Genomic DNA, 16,612 nt, shown 5'->3' on the forward strand with positions numbered 1-16,612 from the left:
AAGTGGTGTCAGATTTTCTGGACCTGGAGTTAACAGACAGTTATGAGCTGCCCTGCAAATGCTGGGTCTAAACCTAGGTCTTTTGCAGAAACAAGTGCTCTTTCTGTTCGGCCATTTCTGCAGCCTAAGAGTATTGAGTGTATAAAATACACAAGAAAACAAAATGACCCCCCAAAACAACAACAACAATAGCAAAACAGTCTCAGGCTCAGGAAAACACATGCTAATTTTTATTAGTGCTATTGCTATCTTTTAACTTACTAGCATTTCTTTTTGGTTCATTTAATCTATATTGACTTAAAAATGTAATCTTTTTTAATTTGATACATTGTATAATAAGTGCACAACAAATAACTAAAATGACACGATTGGATTTATTGAGTACCTCCGTGAGTGCACACCAGTGTACAGACGTTGAGAAACATGGTGTGAACACAGTAGGTTATCATTCCTACCGAGCTGGGTGATAACAAGTGCAAGTTCAGAAAAGGTTCCGGAAGTAGGTGACATGCAGTCTTGACATTCTAGTGCATGCTGTTAGGCCAGAGAACTTCTTCCACCATTGCTAAGGGAATGCTAATTGCCTCTCCATCGTTCAACACAGAGGTAACCTGGGGTTTTCACAACAGCAGTAGCAGCAGAGCTGGAGAAGGTAAGGGAGAGCTCAGAGTTGGAATTTGCTAGGATACATGCACTGGAAAGCTGGCAAATCCTGGGAAATGAGTTGATCAGCTGAACATGTGTATGGAGAGTAGCACACCCTTGTTTACATTGCATGGTCCAGATTTACACTCGTAACCCAGGCATAGTAAGAACATATTGTACTTTTGTCTTAAAGCACCCTAAGCTGGGTTGCTGAGAGACATGCTTACTCAGTCTAGGGATGATGGATAAACTGCCACAGAAGTTTGGTTGACTGATGGTGTACAGCTCCTTGAGATCAAAGAGTAGGTAAGATAAGGGCCCAGAGAGATGGAAGGAAGTAAGTTATGGCTCAAAACCAGAAATTTAAAATTTACATTCCAGAAGTTTTAGACTTAGGCCATAGCTAGGATCTATAGAGAATTGAAATGGAGAAAAATTGAAAGTCTTAAAAAAGAAAAAAGTTAAGAGTTGGGATGAAGTAGAAGATTGAGAGGCAGATGTGGAGTCAAATAACAGCAGAGTAGGGTAAGACCTGATATGATAAATCTCAAGTTTTCCAAATAAAGAATTAAAGAATAAGGAGTTTCTTGTCTTAGACAGCAAAACTTTTCCTCCCTCTCCTCTCTTGGAGTCTTACTGTGTAACTCTGTAGGCCAAACTGTGCCGGGGTTAAAGCAGGTGCCACAGTTATCCACAGCAAAGCGTTTTTATTCAGCCCCAACCCATAAGTCTACTTATTTAAATTAGCAACAATTAATTGTATAAAGAATGAGTTTCATTGTGACAGTGGCAAACATTAATATAAGATCCTCAATCTTATTTACCCTGTTACCTTCTCTCACCCTTCCTTCTCAGGGAAGGAAATTTTGCCTGAGGTAGGGGAATTCTTGATTTGGAGATATCACCAAGGATCCAGCCAGTTTCCCTCTGTTTCTCTTAAGCTCATGGGTATGGGGATGGAGAAGATGACAGTTTCACTTCCCGCTTCTGTGATAAAATGCCATGACAAAAGCAGTTTAGGAGAAACGGAGCTTATTTTAAGTTAGATTTCTAGTTTATTCTAGGTTAGAATTACAGTCTATACTATAGGACGGTCCAGTGGGGCAGTGCTTGAGGGAGTTGGCCGTGTCATATCTGTAGTCACAAACAATGAGTGTGAGCAATGAGTGCACACAAGCTAGTGCTTAGCTCTCCTTCCCTAGGCTTCGACAGCCCAGAACCTCCTGCCTAGGGATTGTTGTTGCCCTCAGTGGGCATGTCTTCCTAACTCTATGAAAGCAATCCAGATAATCCTTACAGACCTTTTCATAGGAGAACATAATCTAGACAGTTCCTTACTGAGCCTCTCTCCAGACGACTCTAGAGTGTGTCATGGAAGCAGATAAATTACCCACAGAAGATGATGCTTCCACCCTGAGTAACTTTTTTTTAGATCCTTGGAGTTGTAGGTTAGAGATACAGGAGGACTGGTTTATAATTGTAGTAGAATCCCAGGAAATCTGTGCAGATGTTTACATGAATTAAAGTAGAAATGGAAAGCTTTGTTAAATGGGATGGACCTGGGGATTAGGTTTTTCTCCTTGATAATAGACTAACTTGCGTAAAAAAGTCAAGAATGGAAGGACTTTTTTTTTTTTGAACATTAGCGTAAAGTTGGCTGTCCTAAGTCCCATTCTCTGAAGCCTGGGGACTGCCATGGCCTGTTCATGTCACCCCTAGCTGATGTGCCTTTATCAGTTGCCACTCCGTTAGTGTGTGCCTCTGTGAGCCTATTCCGAGTACAAAAAGGGACTTTGGAAGCTATTCTGAGTATTCTCTGATGAAAGTAATCTCTTGAAAAGTAGAAATTTGTTTGACCTTATTTTGAAAACTGCACTCTTTCATAATAATTGATCAAGTCAGGGTAAAAGGTTAAAGGGCATCTCAGTATCTATATATCTAGAACTTATAGCATAGGAGCCCTGTACCACACTTAATCTTTTAGGCCTTTTCTTTTGCTGTTGTCGTTTATGCTTAAGTATCTTTCCTGTATTCCTGATTATACCTTTGATTGAATTAGAACTGGTACTTAAAAGGAGCTCTCCTCCGTTTACTCTTCCGCCTCTCTCTGTGCCCTCTCACGACTTTTAGTAACAGCTACTTTTTAATAATTACCTTAATTACCAGGTGCAGTATTCATCTCATTTAACCCCCACAAAGCTCTGCATAATAGGTACATGCCTTCTCCACCTGAAAGAAAGAAACTTGAGCTCTCAAGAGGATAAAGTACGTTTTATACCATTGGTGGATGTTAGGGTTGAACCTAGCACTTCCTTTTCCAAAGCCACTTCCTACGTAAAGAGATAAAGAGACTCTACTTCCTTCCATACTGCTCTTGTTAGCATCCCCGGATGGGTTAGTGGAGAGACTTCCTTCCTCTGTCTTTTCTACCCCCATTTCTTCCTTTCTCCTTCCCTTCCTCCCTCTCCCCAGAGACTGGACTCAGGACCTCGCCCATGTCCTCTCCCGCTGATCTGTGCCTCCAGATCCATTTTTTTCCATAAGATTTTTGTGCCTTGTACTTAACTGTGTTGGTTTTTACTCTGTCTTTTCATAGCACATATTTTTATAATCAGTCACGCACACCTTCCTATGGGTTGGGAGAATGAAGTATGATTAATAAAAGCTTAGAGGTTCAACCTGAAGACCCCAAAAGCAAAACAGCAAGCCACTGACTCTTACTTTGACCTCAGTCTGAAATGGTGATCCTGCCTCTAGGAATCTCAGAATGAGACTGAGAATGAGAGCTGTCTCCTCCCGTTTTATACTCCTCTCTAGGGCTGGGATTAAAGGTGTGCATCTTCCATTTCTATGGCAGCTAGTGTGTCTACTTGGGTTAAAGATGTGTGTTACGACTCCCTGGTAGTAAGGTTGGCCAGCGGGGCTGTGTTACTCTCTGATCTTTATTATTTATCTTTATTTATTATTATCTTTGTTTATTAAAACCCGTGTTTGTGTGTACACCACTGAATTATTTGTCATCCATTTGTCTCTGTGTTTCTGTAACCTTATTCATCTCAAGTGTTTTTGTCATTAAGAAATGTATGTGACAAATAGGTGCTCAATATAGGCTTGCTGAGTGACTTTTGAATTTCAGTTGGATTGTCATTGCTATGACCTTGTTTTCCTGCACTGTAAATTGTTTGAAGGCTGTATTCCAGGTTTTATGTACCTTTATGTTCCCATTAATTATTTCTTGTGGTTACACAATAAATGCCTATTGACTTATATCAATTCTTTTAAAAATTTCTGCTCTCTTCAATTGCAGGTGTTGCTACTTCATGTAGATTTCTTGACACAGTGATATAACAGTCAAATGAAGAGCAAACACATTCTCCGTTTGGTTAGCCTTCTCAGGGGGAGATTGTCATCCACTAAAGCAGTTCTGGCCAGAGCTGTTTCACTTGAATTTAACTTTATCTTTAAATTGAGCTGGAAACATCATTTTCAAACAGAAAGCTTAGCGGAAATTTAAGGCACAGCATTTTGTCCATGATGTGACCTAGTAATTGGCAGTAAATGGCACTGTCTTTGTGGTTATGTGAAGCCAGTCTTTCTTTGTCCCACCAGTCAGCTTCCAAGTGAGCATACAAATCTTAATTATGAAAGCTCAGCCGTTAGCTTAGGCTTGTTTCTAACTAGCTCTTATAACTTAACTCATTTCTATTAATTTCCGTACTGCCACATAGCTCATGGCTTGTTACTTCATCTAACATGAAGCATAATGTTATGCTTCCTGTGTCTGACTGGAAACTCTGTTTTCTTCCCAGTGTTCTCTCTGCCCCGAAAATTCTGCCTAGCTATTGGGCATTCATCCTTGTATTAAACCAATCACAGTGACATATCATGTAAAGGAATATTCCACGATAGTTATGATTCTGTCTATTGGAGTGCTTTGGAAAAGGGACTTTTCTTTGTTCATGCAGAGCTATGCTTGCTTGCTCAGTGTGGCTTTGTAGTATACACCTTTAACCGCAACTCTTGGGAGTCAGAGACAGGATCTCAAACTTGCTATGAAGTTGAGGATAACCTTGAACTTCTTATTCTCCACCTCAAACTCCCAAGTGCTAGGATTATTACAGTATATCGCATAATGCCCAGAAGCAACACTATTTTTATCTTGGCATTTGCAGAATGTAAAAGTTGACAGTTATAGAGCCAAGAATTGAGAAACAGGATGTATTTAGGACAGATACTTGTGTATATCTGTGTTCATAAGATAATACCATAGGAATTTTGTTATCCTGCAAAGAAACTTTCTGTTTTACACTTTGCTGTTTAATAACTTTCATTCTGTTTATGAAATCTATATATGTAGATATATTCTATGAAAATTAAACTTCTAATTTTAGAAAATGGCATTTTTATGAATTTTTAAAATTTTTAATTCAATCATTGTTTGTGGCAAAATGCAATCTCAAGTTGAAGATCAATAAATAAGATAGGCTAAATAAATCCAAATAGCCAGCAATTTAGTAAGATTTATGTTAGTTTAACGTTTTATAAGCTTGTTTCTTACAAAGAGGATAGCGTTGGGGTGAGGATGTAGCTTAGTTGGTAGCATACTTACCTGGCGTGAATGAAGCCTTGGATTTAATCCCCAGCATCACGCAACTGAGCATACCGCATGCATGTGATAACAGCTCTGCAAATAGAGGCAGGGGATCCTCAGCTTTATAGCAAGGTTAAAGGCAGTCTGGGCTACAAGAGACCTGGGTTTTTGTTTTTTTAAATTAGTTTGATAACAACATACATGTACTTTTGTATAATGTCCTGTCACTGCCTGGTTTATAATTGATATCCACAATTATATAAATATTTTTCTTTAAGGAAAGTTTAAATTATGTGTATATGTATATGAGAATTTAAGTGTAGATGTCATGGAGGGCAGAGGTGTCTGGTTCCCTGGAGCTGGAGTTCCATGTGATTGTAAGCCACCTGGTAGATGGGAGGAATCAAACTTAATCCTCGGTGTGTGGGCATGCTCTTAATTTCTGAGCTAGGACTCTGGCCCCTAAATTATATAGAGATTTCTATTCTCTGTAATAACCTAAACCTCATGGCATAAAAATGAAACATCTGAATTCTTTTTGAGATAGTATACAGTTTAATGGAAGACATAGACTGGATAAAGAGTTAAAGCTTGCTGTAGTATGAGCTCTGCTAAAGATAGCCCCGCCCAGTTCCTGTTCTAAAGACGGGCTGCTCAGTGTTGGCTGGGCAGACATCCCAGAGAATACAGCTTTCGGATTTGGTTGCTGAAGACTTTCCAGGTAGATGTGAATAGAAAGACATTTAGATTGGGGGAACGACATCTCCAAGGCCACAGAGGTGTGACAGATCAGGGGAGATTTTAGGAACCCAGATGTTCTGGTTTCCTCCTGTTGCTGTGATAAACACCATGACCAGAAGAACTTGTAGGAGGAAAAGAATTTATTTCAGCTTATAGGCTTACAGGCCCATAGAGAGAAGTCAGCGCAGGAACTCAAGCAGAAGCCACGGAGCAACATTGCTGGCTTGCTTCACTAGCTTTCTTGTACCTGCCCAGGGTGTGGTGCTCCCACAGTGATGGCCCTCCCACATCAGCTGACAACCAAGAAAATCTCCCGCACATATGCTGTTTATAAGCAAATCTGACCCAGGCAATTCCTCAGTGAGACTCCCTTTTCATGTGACTTTTGGCTTTGTCCAATTGACAATTAAAGCTAGCTAGCACCTTAAGTAAGTTTTAAAATTGTGTGACTGTTATGGAAGATGGAAATTGTATTGATTACCAGGCAAAAAAGACATTTCAACCTGTAGGGCGTGGTTATAAATTAATACCTAATACCTAACATTATAAATGCTACTAAGATTAATGCCAGTTATTACTGTGTGATGGTTAGTCTTCATTGTAATCTTACTGATTTGACTCACTCAGTAGAGTCAGCTCTGGGTATGTCTTTGAGGGAGTTCCCAGTGAGGTTTAAGTTAAGGAAGACATATGGTGAATGTGAACAACACTACTGCATGGGAGGAGGTCCTGAGCTGAGTAAAAATGAGCAGGGAAGGAGCCATCTGAGCACTGGCGTTCCTGTCTGCTTCCTGGTCGGCACCACACATGGAGCTGCTCTTGCTGCTTTGCCGTTCCCACCAAGATGGACTGCATTCTTCTGAACTGCAGCCAAATAAACCTTACTGCCTTAAATCGCTTTTGTCAGGCGTTTGTTTGCAATGTTGAGAAAAGTAAGTAATAAAAAGTACAGATTTCTGGGCACTGGAGATGCTGGTGCAGTGCTGTGTAGATTCAACCAGTTAATTCATTTTATAGATTTCTCTTGCCTCCTATGTACAAGTCACTTTCCTAAGTGAGGGAGATAGTGGGTACAGAAGAGAGAATTTTCCTGCTTGTTTCTAACTTATATTTCAGTTACTGTATACACCCCACTCTGTAATTATTGATAATACAATTTTTCCCATACCTTGTATTACTTCTAGAACAATATGGATGACTTTGTAAGCTCCCCGCCCCTTATTATGAACTATAGTTTGAGGGTTTTTCTTTTTCTTTTTTTCTTTTTTTTTGGCTGCTGCTAACTCTGTCTCCAGTGCTAGTATTATCGGGGTGTACCTCCATACCTAATGTTAAAGGCTGGGCATTTTGAAAATTTAAATTTTTTATTGATGTAAAAGTAATTATCAATTACTTTTTAATTTGTGAGATTATGATTTAATTGCAGCATTTTTCCCTTTAAGCCCTCTCATATCCTTTCCCTGCTTTCCTTAAAATTCATGGCCTCGTTTTTCACCAGTTGTTGTGGCTTGCATATACATATATTTGCATATATATTGTATATGTGTATGAATTACGTTTAAGTCATGAGAAATAACAATAGGGAGATGTCATGTGTACACTAGGCTCTCCTTCTCACATGTTAGCAGTTCCTCACTCGCACAGCCTACTTGTGGGAATCTGCTCTTGTAGGAGAAGGCGTTTTTTAACTTGTCTGTCTCTACAGTCAAGGGGATGTAGTATGCATGGTGACGTCATTTCTTTTACGGATCTAAGAGGCGTTTTTAACTTTCTCAGTAACCTTTTTCTTTATAGGATGGGCCACTGGTTCCAGTTTCTCTTATCTCCTTCAGAAGCTGTGTTTTCTTCGGGTTACTTGGGCTTTCACAAAGTAAAAAATGTTACTTTTAGATATTTTCTTCTTTTGGATTGTGGATTTGGTCTCATACCTAAGTATTTTCTCTTTCTTTAGATCCTGAAGATTTCTTTTCATTTTTTTCTATTAATCTGAAATTTATCAGTCAATCTGTTTATACTTAATCACTTAAGTCCATGATTGCTTTTAGTTCTTTAATAAGGTGTTGGGTTAGAGCTGAGAAGGCCAGTGATTTCTCATTTAACCCTGTCAGAAGTCTGTTAATCATAGTTGAGTCTATTTTGAGGTGTTGTATTTTGTTCCATTATTGTCTGCCCCTGACATCAATACCATGCAGTTTTGGCTTCCGTCCTATATAGTTTATGCGAGCAGGCCTCTCTCTCTGTGTGTGTGTGTGTGTGTGTGTGTGTGTGTGTGTGTGTGTGTGTGTTTGTGCGTATGTGTGTTTAAGCAGGTTTGGCTGAATTTTCTACAGTATTGTTTCATTTTCTCCTTGCTCTCTGATGAAGGAAGAGTTGTATTTTTTGTGAGTGTTGCTAGGTCTCTGTTTTTTACCGTTTTCTCTGTTAGTCTGGATGGGTGGACTCTGTTCTGTCCTAATACTCATCGATAGTGGCTTCTGTCATCTCCAGTGTACTGTGCATCAGAGTGAGGACGTTTTAAATTTGCATGTTTTCCTATTATAATTTCTATCTGATTATTCTTACAGCTTGTCTAACTTGGTTAAGTCTTGTATTTTTACAGTTGTTTCAAGAGAGTTTATATTTTGTTGCTAAGTGTTTTTACTGTAGCTGCTTTAAAATCCTTAACTTGTTATGCTGGTGCCCTATTTGTCTTGGTACTAGTATTACTTATCCTTTCCCATTGAAATTGTGGGGTTTTCGGTGTATTTTTTGATTGAACCCTGTGTAATTCATGTGCTATGTTAGACTTGGGACCACTGTAATCTCTTACTTTCATAAGTAGTTACCTGGTTTAGTTTTTTAGCATGCAGATCTTAGTCTGCTTTTATGGGACCCTATTCCAGAGATGGTTTAATTTTTTTACACTGTTATTTCTCTTTCCTTGATTTATTTGGTAACTCGTGGGTTCCTGGTGGTTCCTACTTGTGCTACCTGAGAAGGTAGAATTTTCTTTCTTAGGTCAAGTCATGGATGTCTGTTGTAGGGGAAGGATGTGCTGGCATTTTCTTACCACATTCTGCTTGCCTGATGTCTTCAGGATGGGGAAGACATGTGGGTTCTTGGATTGTACTTTGTGCAAAAGCTAGGTCCTTCCTTCCTGTCCTGCCTGCCTGTTCTGGTTTCTCTGAACGAGGAAGGAGTCCCTCAGGCCTGAGAGTACGAAAGTTCCTGTGTGTCAGTCAGACACACTAAAGATACCCTCAGAGGCCCCAGATGTGCTGGTGTCACAGCAAGGGAAGATCACTTAGTCATTCCCCTATTTTAATTTGACCCCGGAGTGAACTCAGGTTTGAATTCTCTAGTCCTCTCCCAGTGTCTTTCATCTGTCTGTAGTTTGTATTTGACATTTGTATAGGACCCGTTCCTAAGGAAGAGCTTTGTTCTGTCTTTATTGAGCAGCACAGGAAGCATCGCATGGGAAAGGAATGTGGGTCCTGTACAGAAATTCTTAACAGTTTTGCAAGCAATGAAGTTACTGACCCCAACTGAGTCAGAAAACAGGCGTTATTGTAAGCACAGGGTTACCAAACAATATCCATAGACTGTTTCCAACATTTATGGTGGATATTTGTTGTATATGTTTGGTTCCCAGCTATGGGCTGTTTTTAGCAAATGATTGCCTTAACCAGTCTCCCTCAAGACCCAGCAATACTAATCCTGGGCATATACCCAAAAGATGCACACTCATACCAAGGACATTTGCTCACTTGTGTTCATAGCAGAACCTGGAAACAACCCAGGTGCCCCTTGACTGAAGAATGGATAAAGAAAATGTGGTACATTTACACAGCAGTAGAAAACAACGACATCTTGAAATTTGCATGCAATTGGATGGAACTAAAAGAAACCGTCCTGAGTCAGGTAACTCAGACCCAGATAGACACACATGGTATTAGACGTAAAACAAAGGATAGCCAGTCTGTGGTCCACAAGAGAGACACACATGGATCCCCCTGGGAAGGGGAATTAGACAAGATCTCCTGAGAAAATTGGGAGTGGAGGAGAGAAGGGTAAGGAGGAGGGGAACATAAGGGAACAGAATGGTTGAGATGGGGGAAGGACAGAGAGGGAGAATAAGAAAAGAGATTTCTTGACTGAGAGAGCCATTATGGTGCTAACAAGAAACCTGGCACTAGGGAAATTCTCAGGAATCCACAAGGATGATACCAGCTAAGACCCTAAGAAATAGTGGAGAGGGTACCTGAACTGGCCTTCCCCTGTAATCATATTGATGACTACCTTAAATGTCATCATAGAACCCTTCATCTAGCCACTGATGGAAGCAGATGCAGACAGCCACAGCTAAGCTCTGGCCTGAGCTGGAGACCAATACAAGAGAGGGAGAAGTGATAATATGAGCAAAGGGGTCATGACTGTAATGGGGTTTCCCACAGAAACAGCTGATCTGAGCTAGCGAGAGCTCACTGACTCTGGACTGGTAGCAGGGGAACCTGTATAGGACCAAATGAGGCCCACTATGTGGGGACAGTTGTGAGGCTTGGGCAGTCTTTGGGGCCACTGGCACTGGGACCAGGATTTATCCTTAGTGCTTGAACTGGCATCTAGAAACGCATTCTCTTTGCAGGGATCCCTTGTTCAGCATAGATATGGTGGGAGGAGGGCCTTAGTCTTGCTTGAAGGGAAATGTCAGACTTTGTTGTCTCCCCCTAGGAAGCCTTACCCTTTCTGAGGAGTGGTGGATGGGGGTAGAATGGGGGGGAGGGTGGGGTGAGAGCAGGGGAGGGAGTGGGACCTGGGATAGGTATGTAAAATGAGAAAAGATTGTTTTTTAGAAATAAACTTACACACATACACACACACACACACATTACAAAAAACCCCCATACATATACATACACACATGCATTAATCTTGGTCAGGTGCATGGAAGAATACATAATTTAAGATTACAGCTATGCATTAGTTTAGGTTGTAAAAGTAGATTGCATAGGAAATTGAAGCTAGTGAGGTTACATTATTCTCACAAAGCAGGTTAAACGAACAGGGTGAGCACACAGTAGGACATCAGGCTAAGTCTATGTGATCTTAGTGAATATTATGACCTTGGCTGTGAGCCCAGCAGAAGTTTCAGTGTCAGAATGTAAAAGAAGTTTCCATAAGCATGTACTATCACATTACTGAATGGATGGCTAGCCATGACAGGGTCTCTCTAGCTGATTCCTCTGCTTGACTTGGCCATTCCTGGTAGAAAAGGTGAACTATGGGCTGGTTTGCACTCTACTTAATTACTGCCCACTGGTGACTATTTCAGGTACTGTAGTTTCATATTAATGCAAACACTAGTCATATATATATATATATGTATCGTATATATATGTATCACATATATATGTATCATATATATATGTTCATATATATATGTATCTGATTTGTCATTAATAGGGTAGTTATATGTAGTTTATTGGTCTGTTAGTTAATTCCTTAAGCATTTGCTATGTCATACAGTCCAACAGTTAGACAGTTAATTTATTATGGACTTGACTTATTTTAAAAATATTTTTATTCCATTTTTTCCTGAAGAGAGGTGTGTGTATATATATATATAAATATACATACATATAGCCTAGCATGCACAGTATATATATATATATATATATATATATATTCTGACCTAGAATATTAATAAACATAAATAAGCTCTTAACATAGGCAGGAACATTTCCCAGATTATGCCAGATTCTGTTTAATTTTTTCTGAGCTCTACATAATTTTTTGAAGCTTCTGATAGCAGAAATAAAATGCTTATCAAGATGTATTTAGAAGCGGAGCTGGTATTTATGCCACGTAAGGACTAAATCTAATTACAGTTTTAAGATTAGTGTATTTTTTTAGAAATTAAAATATTCTCAACATTTCTTCCTTCAAAAATGTCTTTATCCTTAGACATTTTTAGAACATGGGGTGGGGAGTATGTTTTCACCAGCTACAGTTCAAAACAGCAACGGCAGCAACAAAAAAATCATTGTCAGTTTTTGCGCCCCACAAATGATTGAATTTTCACTGTGGCCCTGGGGATTGAGCTGCGCTTTGCATACTAGAAAATGCTCTATCTCTGAGCCAAACCCAGGCCCAAAGCCATTGTTTTAAACCTGATGTCTGGGGCCAGAAGCCTGGAATCATCCTGTTTGGCACTCAGGTGGATAAGTTTGTCCCTCTGTAGCTACATCTCAGCTAAGGGCCACTCAGTCTTGGTTGCTGCATTGGAAATTTTAGCAAGGAGTTTCTAATAATTCATAAATATTTTTTCTAATTACTTTATAGTTAATACAATTGAACATTTTTCAGTTGGGGAACAATTGTAAGTTATTTTCTACTTGGAGAACAATAATTTTTGACATGTCTTTAGATGAAGCAATTGAAGTTAGAGAGAGAAACCTCTTTTTGTATCTGTGTAGTTCCGATGGTGTCAGTGTCCTTAACTGGAAACAGAATTCTGTGGTTGGGACTGTAGCTCCGTGGTAGAGAGCCCTTGCCTAGCATATGTGAGGCCTGGGGTTCAATTTCAGGCACCACACAAATGAGCGAAGAGCCACTACCCTAGCAACAAAACAGCTGACGATCCAGAGCTGGAAAGGGAAGGCGTGGTTCACATTTCTTCTGCCTGTTGGGAAGAGTCACTGCTGGAGAGACGAACTGGAGGGCAAAATAAATTTTACAGTAGTTTTTAGGGTTTACAATAAACAAGGAGAGTACCCTAGGGAGGTTTGTGATAGCTGACCTATACCTTATCTTATGTCTTAGTGAGTTTTAAATAACTGTGTTGAGTTACTGTTTGAGTTCTAGTCCATTTTCTATCACCAATTGCACTGTAATATGAACAGAATAACTTTATAAATAAGATGGGTTCATTTGGGCTTAGGGTGTGAAGGTGCAAGGTCAGTGAATCACATCTGGGGTGACCTTACTGCCAGAGACCCAAGACTATTTCAAGGAGTAAGGGTGTGTGTGGGGGGTGAAGAGAGAAAGAGGGGAGAGGAGTGAGGAGAGAGAGGCAGGCAAAGAACAATTTCTGGGTTCTTTCCATCTTGTAGAGCTGTTGCTATCAGGATTCAGTCACTAGGCTCTATGCTAATAACTTCATCCTGATCATCTCCCAGAGGCCCTCCTGATAAGTACCACAGTGGGATTAATTTTCCACCTTTTATTACCTCTCCTTGGAGATTAACTTCCAACACATCCGGCCTTGAGATGCATCAAGCATACCTAAAACATAGCCCTCACATACTGAAGAATTCACCTGGTGGAAGTGTGTAGCTGAGTTGTTTTTAGCTGGCTGTCATCACCATCGAGTTTAGAGCACTTTGATCACACAGAAAGAAATCTGTACCTCTCTGGTATCAACCTCCGTTTCTCTCCACATTCACTAGCCCTAGACAGCCCCACATCTATTTTATATCTCTAGTTGGCCTGTTTTACACATGCCATGTAAATAGAATTATACAATATGTGGTCTTTTGTATCTTAATTTATTTCACCTACAGGATGTTTTCAGTATAGCTTATGTCAAATGTATAGATCAAACTGGAGTCTCTTGCTTTGTTAACACTTTAATTCTTTCGCCTTTGAACCTTACAGGAGCTCATTTATATCAGCTTTTTATTTTGAAGGACACAAGTTTGCAATCAAAAAGATTTGTTCCCATTTTTTTTTTCTTTTGAGACAGGGTTTCTGTGTTGCCCTGGCTATCCTGGAACTCACTCTGTAGACCAGGCTGACCTCAAACTCATAGAAATCTGCCTGCCTCTGCCTCCCAAGTGCTGGGATTAGTGGCATGCACTACCACCGCCCAGCATTGGAATTTAGTTTTAATTTAATTTTCTGGTTGATTTTTGCTCATAGATTGAGCTCTGGCCTTGCATGGTGTATGTTAGTGAGTGCCATGTTGCATGATCAAACATGTGAGAAAAGCCATGTAAGTGAAGCGGGTTTACTCAGTTTCATGGATTTCCTTCCATGGTCCTTTGACTGTTTCTGAGCTTTTGGTGTGGAGTATACCATGGTAGCAGGCGTGTATGTAGAAGCTGCTCACCTGGGAAACCGGGAATTAGAGGGAAAGAACAGAACCAGGAAAAAGCAGTAAGGATCGCCTTTCAGTGACCTCGCTGCCTACTGAGGCTCCACTCTAGAGTCTCCACCGCCTCCTGAATAGGTCATCTGCTGGGGAGGAGGCATCGGCATCCTCTCCATCAGTCATGGTTGGTAACATACCAGACTCTCTCTGTGTGTGCAGTGGTGCCATCTGCAAGTGGAAACCACTTCACTTCTTCCTTGTCTAGTCTCATCATTTTTAATTTTTGTTTTGTGCATATGTGTGTTCCTACGTGTGGGTGTGTGCATGTGAGTGCAGTTACCTGAGGAGTCGGAGGTGTCGGGTCCCCTGAGTTGTAGTGTAGACTGTTATGAGAGCTGTTGTTGAGAACTGGACTCGGGTCCTCTGGAAGAACAGTGGACCTAAGTGCTGTATCATCTCTTCAGCCCCTTTCCTAGTTGTCATTTATTTTACGGTGTCATTATAGTACCCGGAACCTTCAGTACAGCAACAATACAGTATACATCCTTGATTTCTTCCTGACCTTTGGGAGAAGACATGTAATTGTCATTTTTCTTAAAACTCTTAAATTAAAACAATAGACCATACTTTTGCTCTGTGGACTAATTTCCTTCTAACTGAGACTTCTTATGTTTATGCCCACAGATATGTGCTGACTAGCAGGCCCACTTGTGCGGTATAGAGGACAAGCAGTACCTTACAAAATGGGATTTGGGAGTGACCTGAGGAACTCACAGGAAGCTGTGTTAAAGTTGCAAGACTGGGAATTACGGTTGCTGGAAACAGTGAAGAAATTTATGGCTCTGAGAATAAAAAGCGATAAGGAATATGCATATACTTTACAGAATCTTTGTAATCAAGTTGATAAAGAAAGTACTGTGCAGGTGAATTATGTCAGTAATGTGTCCAAGGTAAGAATGATTTTACTTGTTCTGTATAGCAACATAGTTGTCCTCGGAACAAATGAATCATACTATAGAACAAGTATACCCATGTCAATTTGTGTTCTAAAGTTTCTCTTAATGCTGATTTATCTGCTTCCTCTAAATGTTACAAATACGAAGTTTGCATGTATGTGGAGATATGTGTGTGTGTAAATGCACACACCTGAGCACTGCATTTGGAGACTGGAGGAGGACACTGGCTGTCTTCTGCGGCTTTCCACCGAAGTGGAGACAAGTCCCTTGAGTTAGGGACTTGTTTAGGTTGGGGCCTAGCCTGGCGCTAGACTGTCTGGGCAGCAAAGTCCTGGGATCCACCTACTGCTGCCTTAAAACACTGGGATTGTAGGCACATGTGGTCATGTCTGGCTTTTTTATGTGGGTGTAGGGGTTTGTATCAGACTTTCAGGTTTGCATAGCCACCACATTTACTCACTGAGGGGTCTCCCCAGTTCCTGTCTCCTGTAAATGTTTATGTGCTCACTTTAATATTCTTTTAGTTTACGATATATTTTAATGTGATTATTTGATATTATTAAATATAGTTCAGTTTACTATTTTAACATTCACTTTCTCTTTGTTCCACCTTTATTTTTTAATTTATTTATCCCCTTTAATTGATTTTTTTTCTCAAATTAAACTTAATTAATTTTTGTGTTTTTTGAGGCAGGGTCTCTCTACATAGCCCTGGCTGTCCTGAAACTCACTATGTAGACCAGGCTGGCCTTAAACTCACAAGAGATATACTTGGCTTCTGCCTCCCAACTTCTGAGATTAAAGGAAACCATCATGCCCAGCCTTAAATTTATTTTTAGTGGATGAATATTCATGTAGTACTGAGTAATGTTTTGAGACCTTTTGTACATTGTGTAATGTTTAATAATATTTAAATAGATTGAACTAGTTACTTTTCTTAAGTTGTATGATCTCTGGTAGGTAGTAGATCACATTGCAGGCAGGTCCCACTCCTTAGGGTAGGTGGGGAACATAAACTGGACTTCAGTTAAAAAAAATAAGTTGGGTGGGTGGGGAGGTGACACCTGAGATGGTCATTGAGAAGATTTGGGGGCTAAATATGATCACAGTACATGGTATGACATTCTCAAGGAATTAATAAAAATATTATTAAAAACTCTGTTTCTCCAATCATGTATTTCTTTCTGATGAAAACATTCAAAGTTCTAAGACATTTTTTCCAACTTTTTGAAGTCTGCAGTAGACAGTACTTGGGAAGCTAATACATTACGTTTGATCGCTACAGTTTCTCCAATTAGGTGACAAAACATACAATCATGAGATGAAGACAAGAGGTAGTTTTAGGAAGAACAAAAAAGATAAAGGAATGGTTCATGACCCAGTGACTCTCAACCAAGACACTATGAATACACAGTAGGAAAAGGCCAGTCTCGTAAGTTACAGTTACGGGAAAACTGCATAGCCACCGTGCTGAAGAATGAAAGCAAATGTCTGTCACTCACCAGTCACAAAATTACACTCAGAGGGAATTAAAAAAACAAATGGGATTGCTCACCATGGCTCTGAATTCTCTGATGATTATGTGTAGGTCCCATGTTAATAATGAGT

General features: G+C 40.0%; 1 protein-coding gene across 4 annotated transcripts in view; it reads left to right on the forward strand.

Moving 5' to 3' along the window:
• Nucleotides 1-16,612, forward strand: part of Fer (FER tyrosine kinase) — a 341,616-nt gene that overhangs the window by 25,395 nt on the left and 299,609 nt on the right. For all 4 annotated transcript variants that reach the window (XM_087906023.1, XM_087906015.1, XM_087906014.1 and 1 more), the window contains one exon: nucleotides 14,733-14,998. In XM_087906023.1, coding sequence (XP_087762149.1) covers nucleotides 14,792-14,998 — 207 coding nt within the window. In that variant the 5' untranslated portion in view covers nucleotides 14,733-14,791. The remainder of the gene's footprint in view (nucleotides 1-14,732; nucleotides 14,999-16,612) is intronic.

The sequence above is a fragment of the Myodes glareolus genome, chromosome 1, assembly GCF_982192425.1.
Source record: "Myodes glareolus chromosome 1, mMyoGla1.1, whole genome shotgun sequence".
NCBI classification, from domain to species: domain Eukaryota; kingdom Metazoa; phylum Chordata; class Mammalia; order Rodentia; family Cricetidae; genus Myodes; species Myodes glareolus.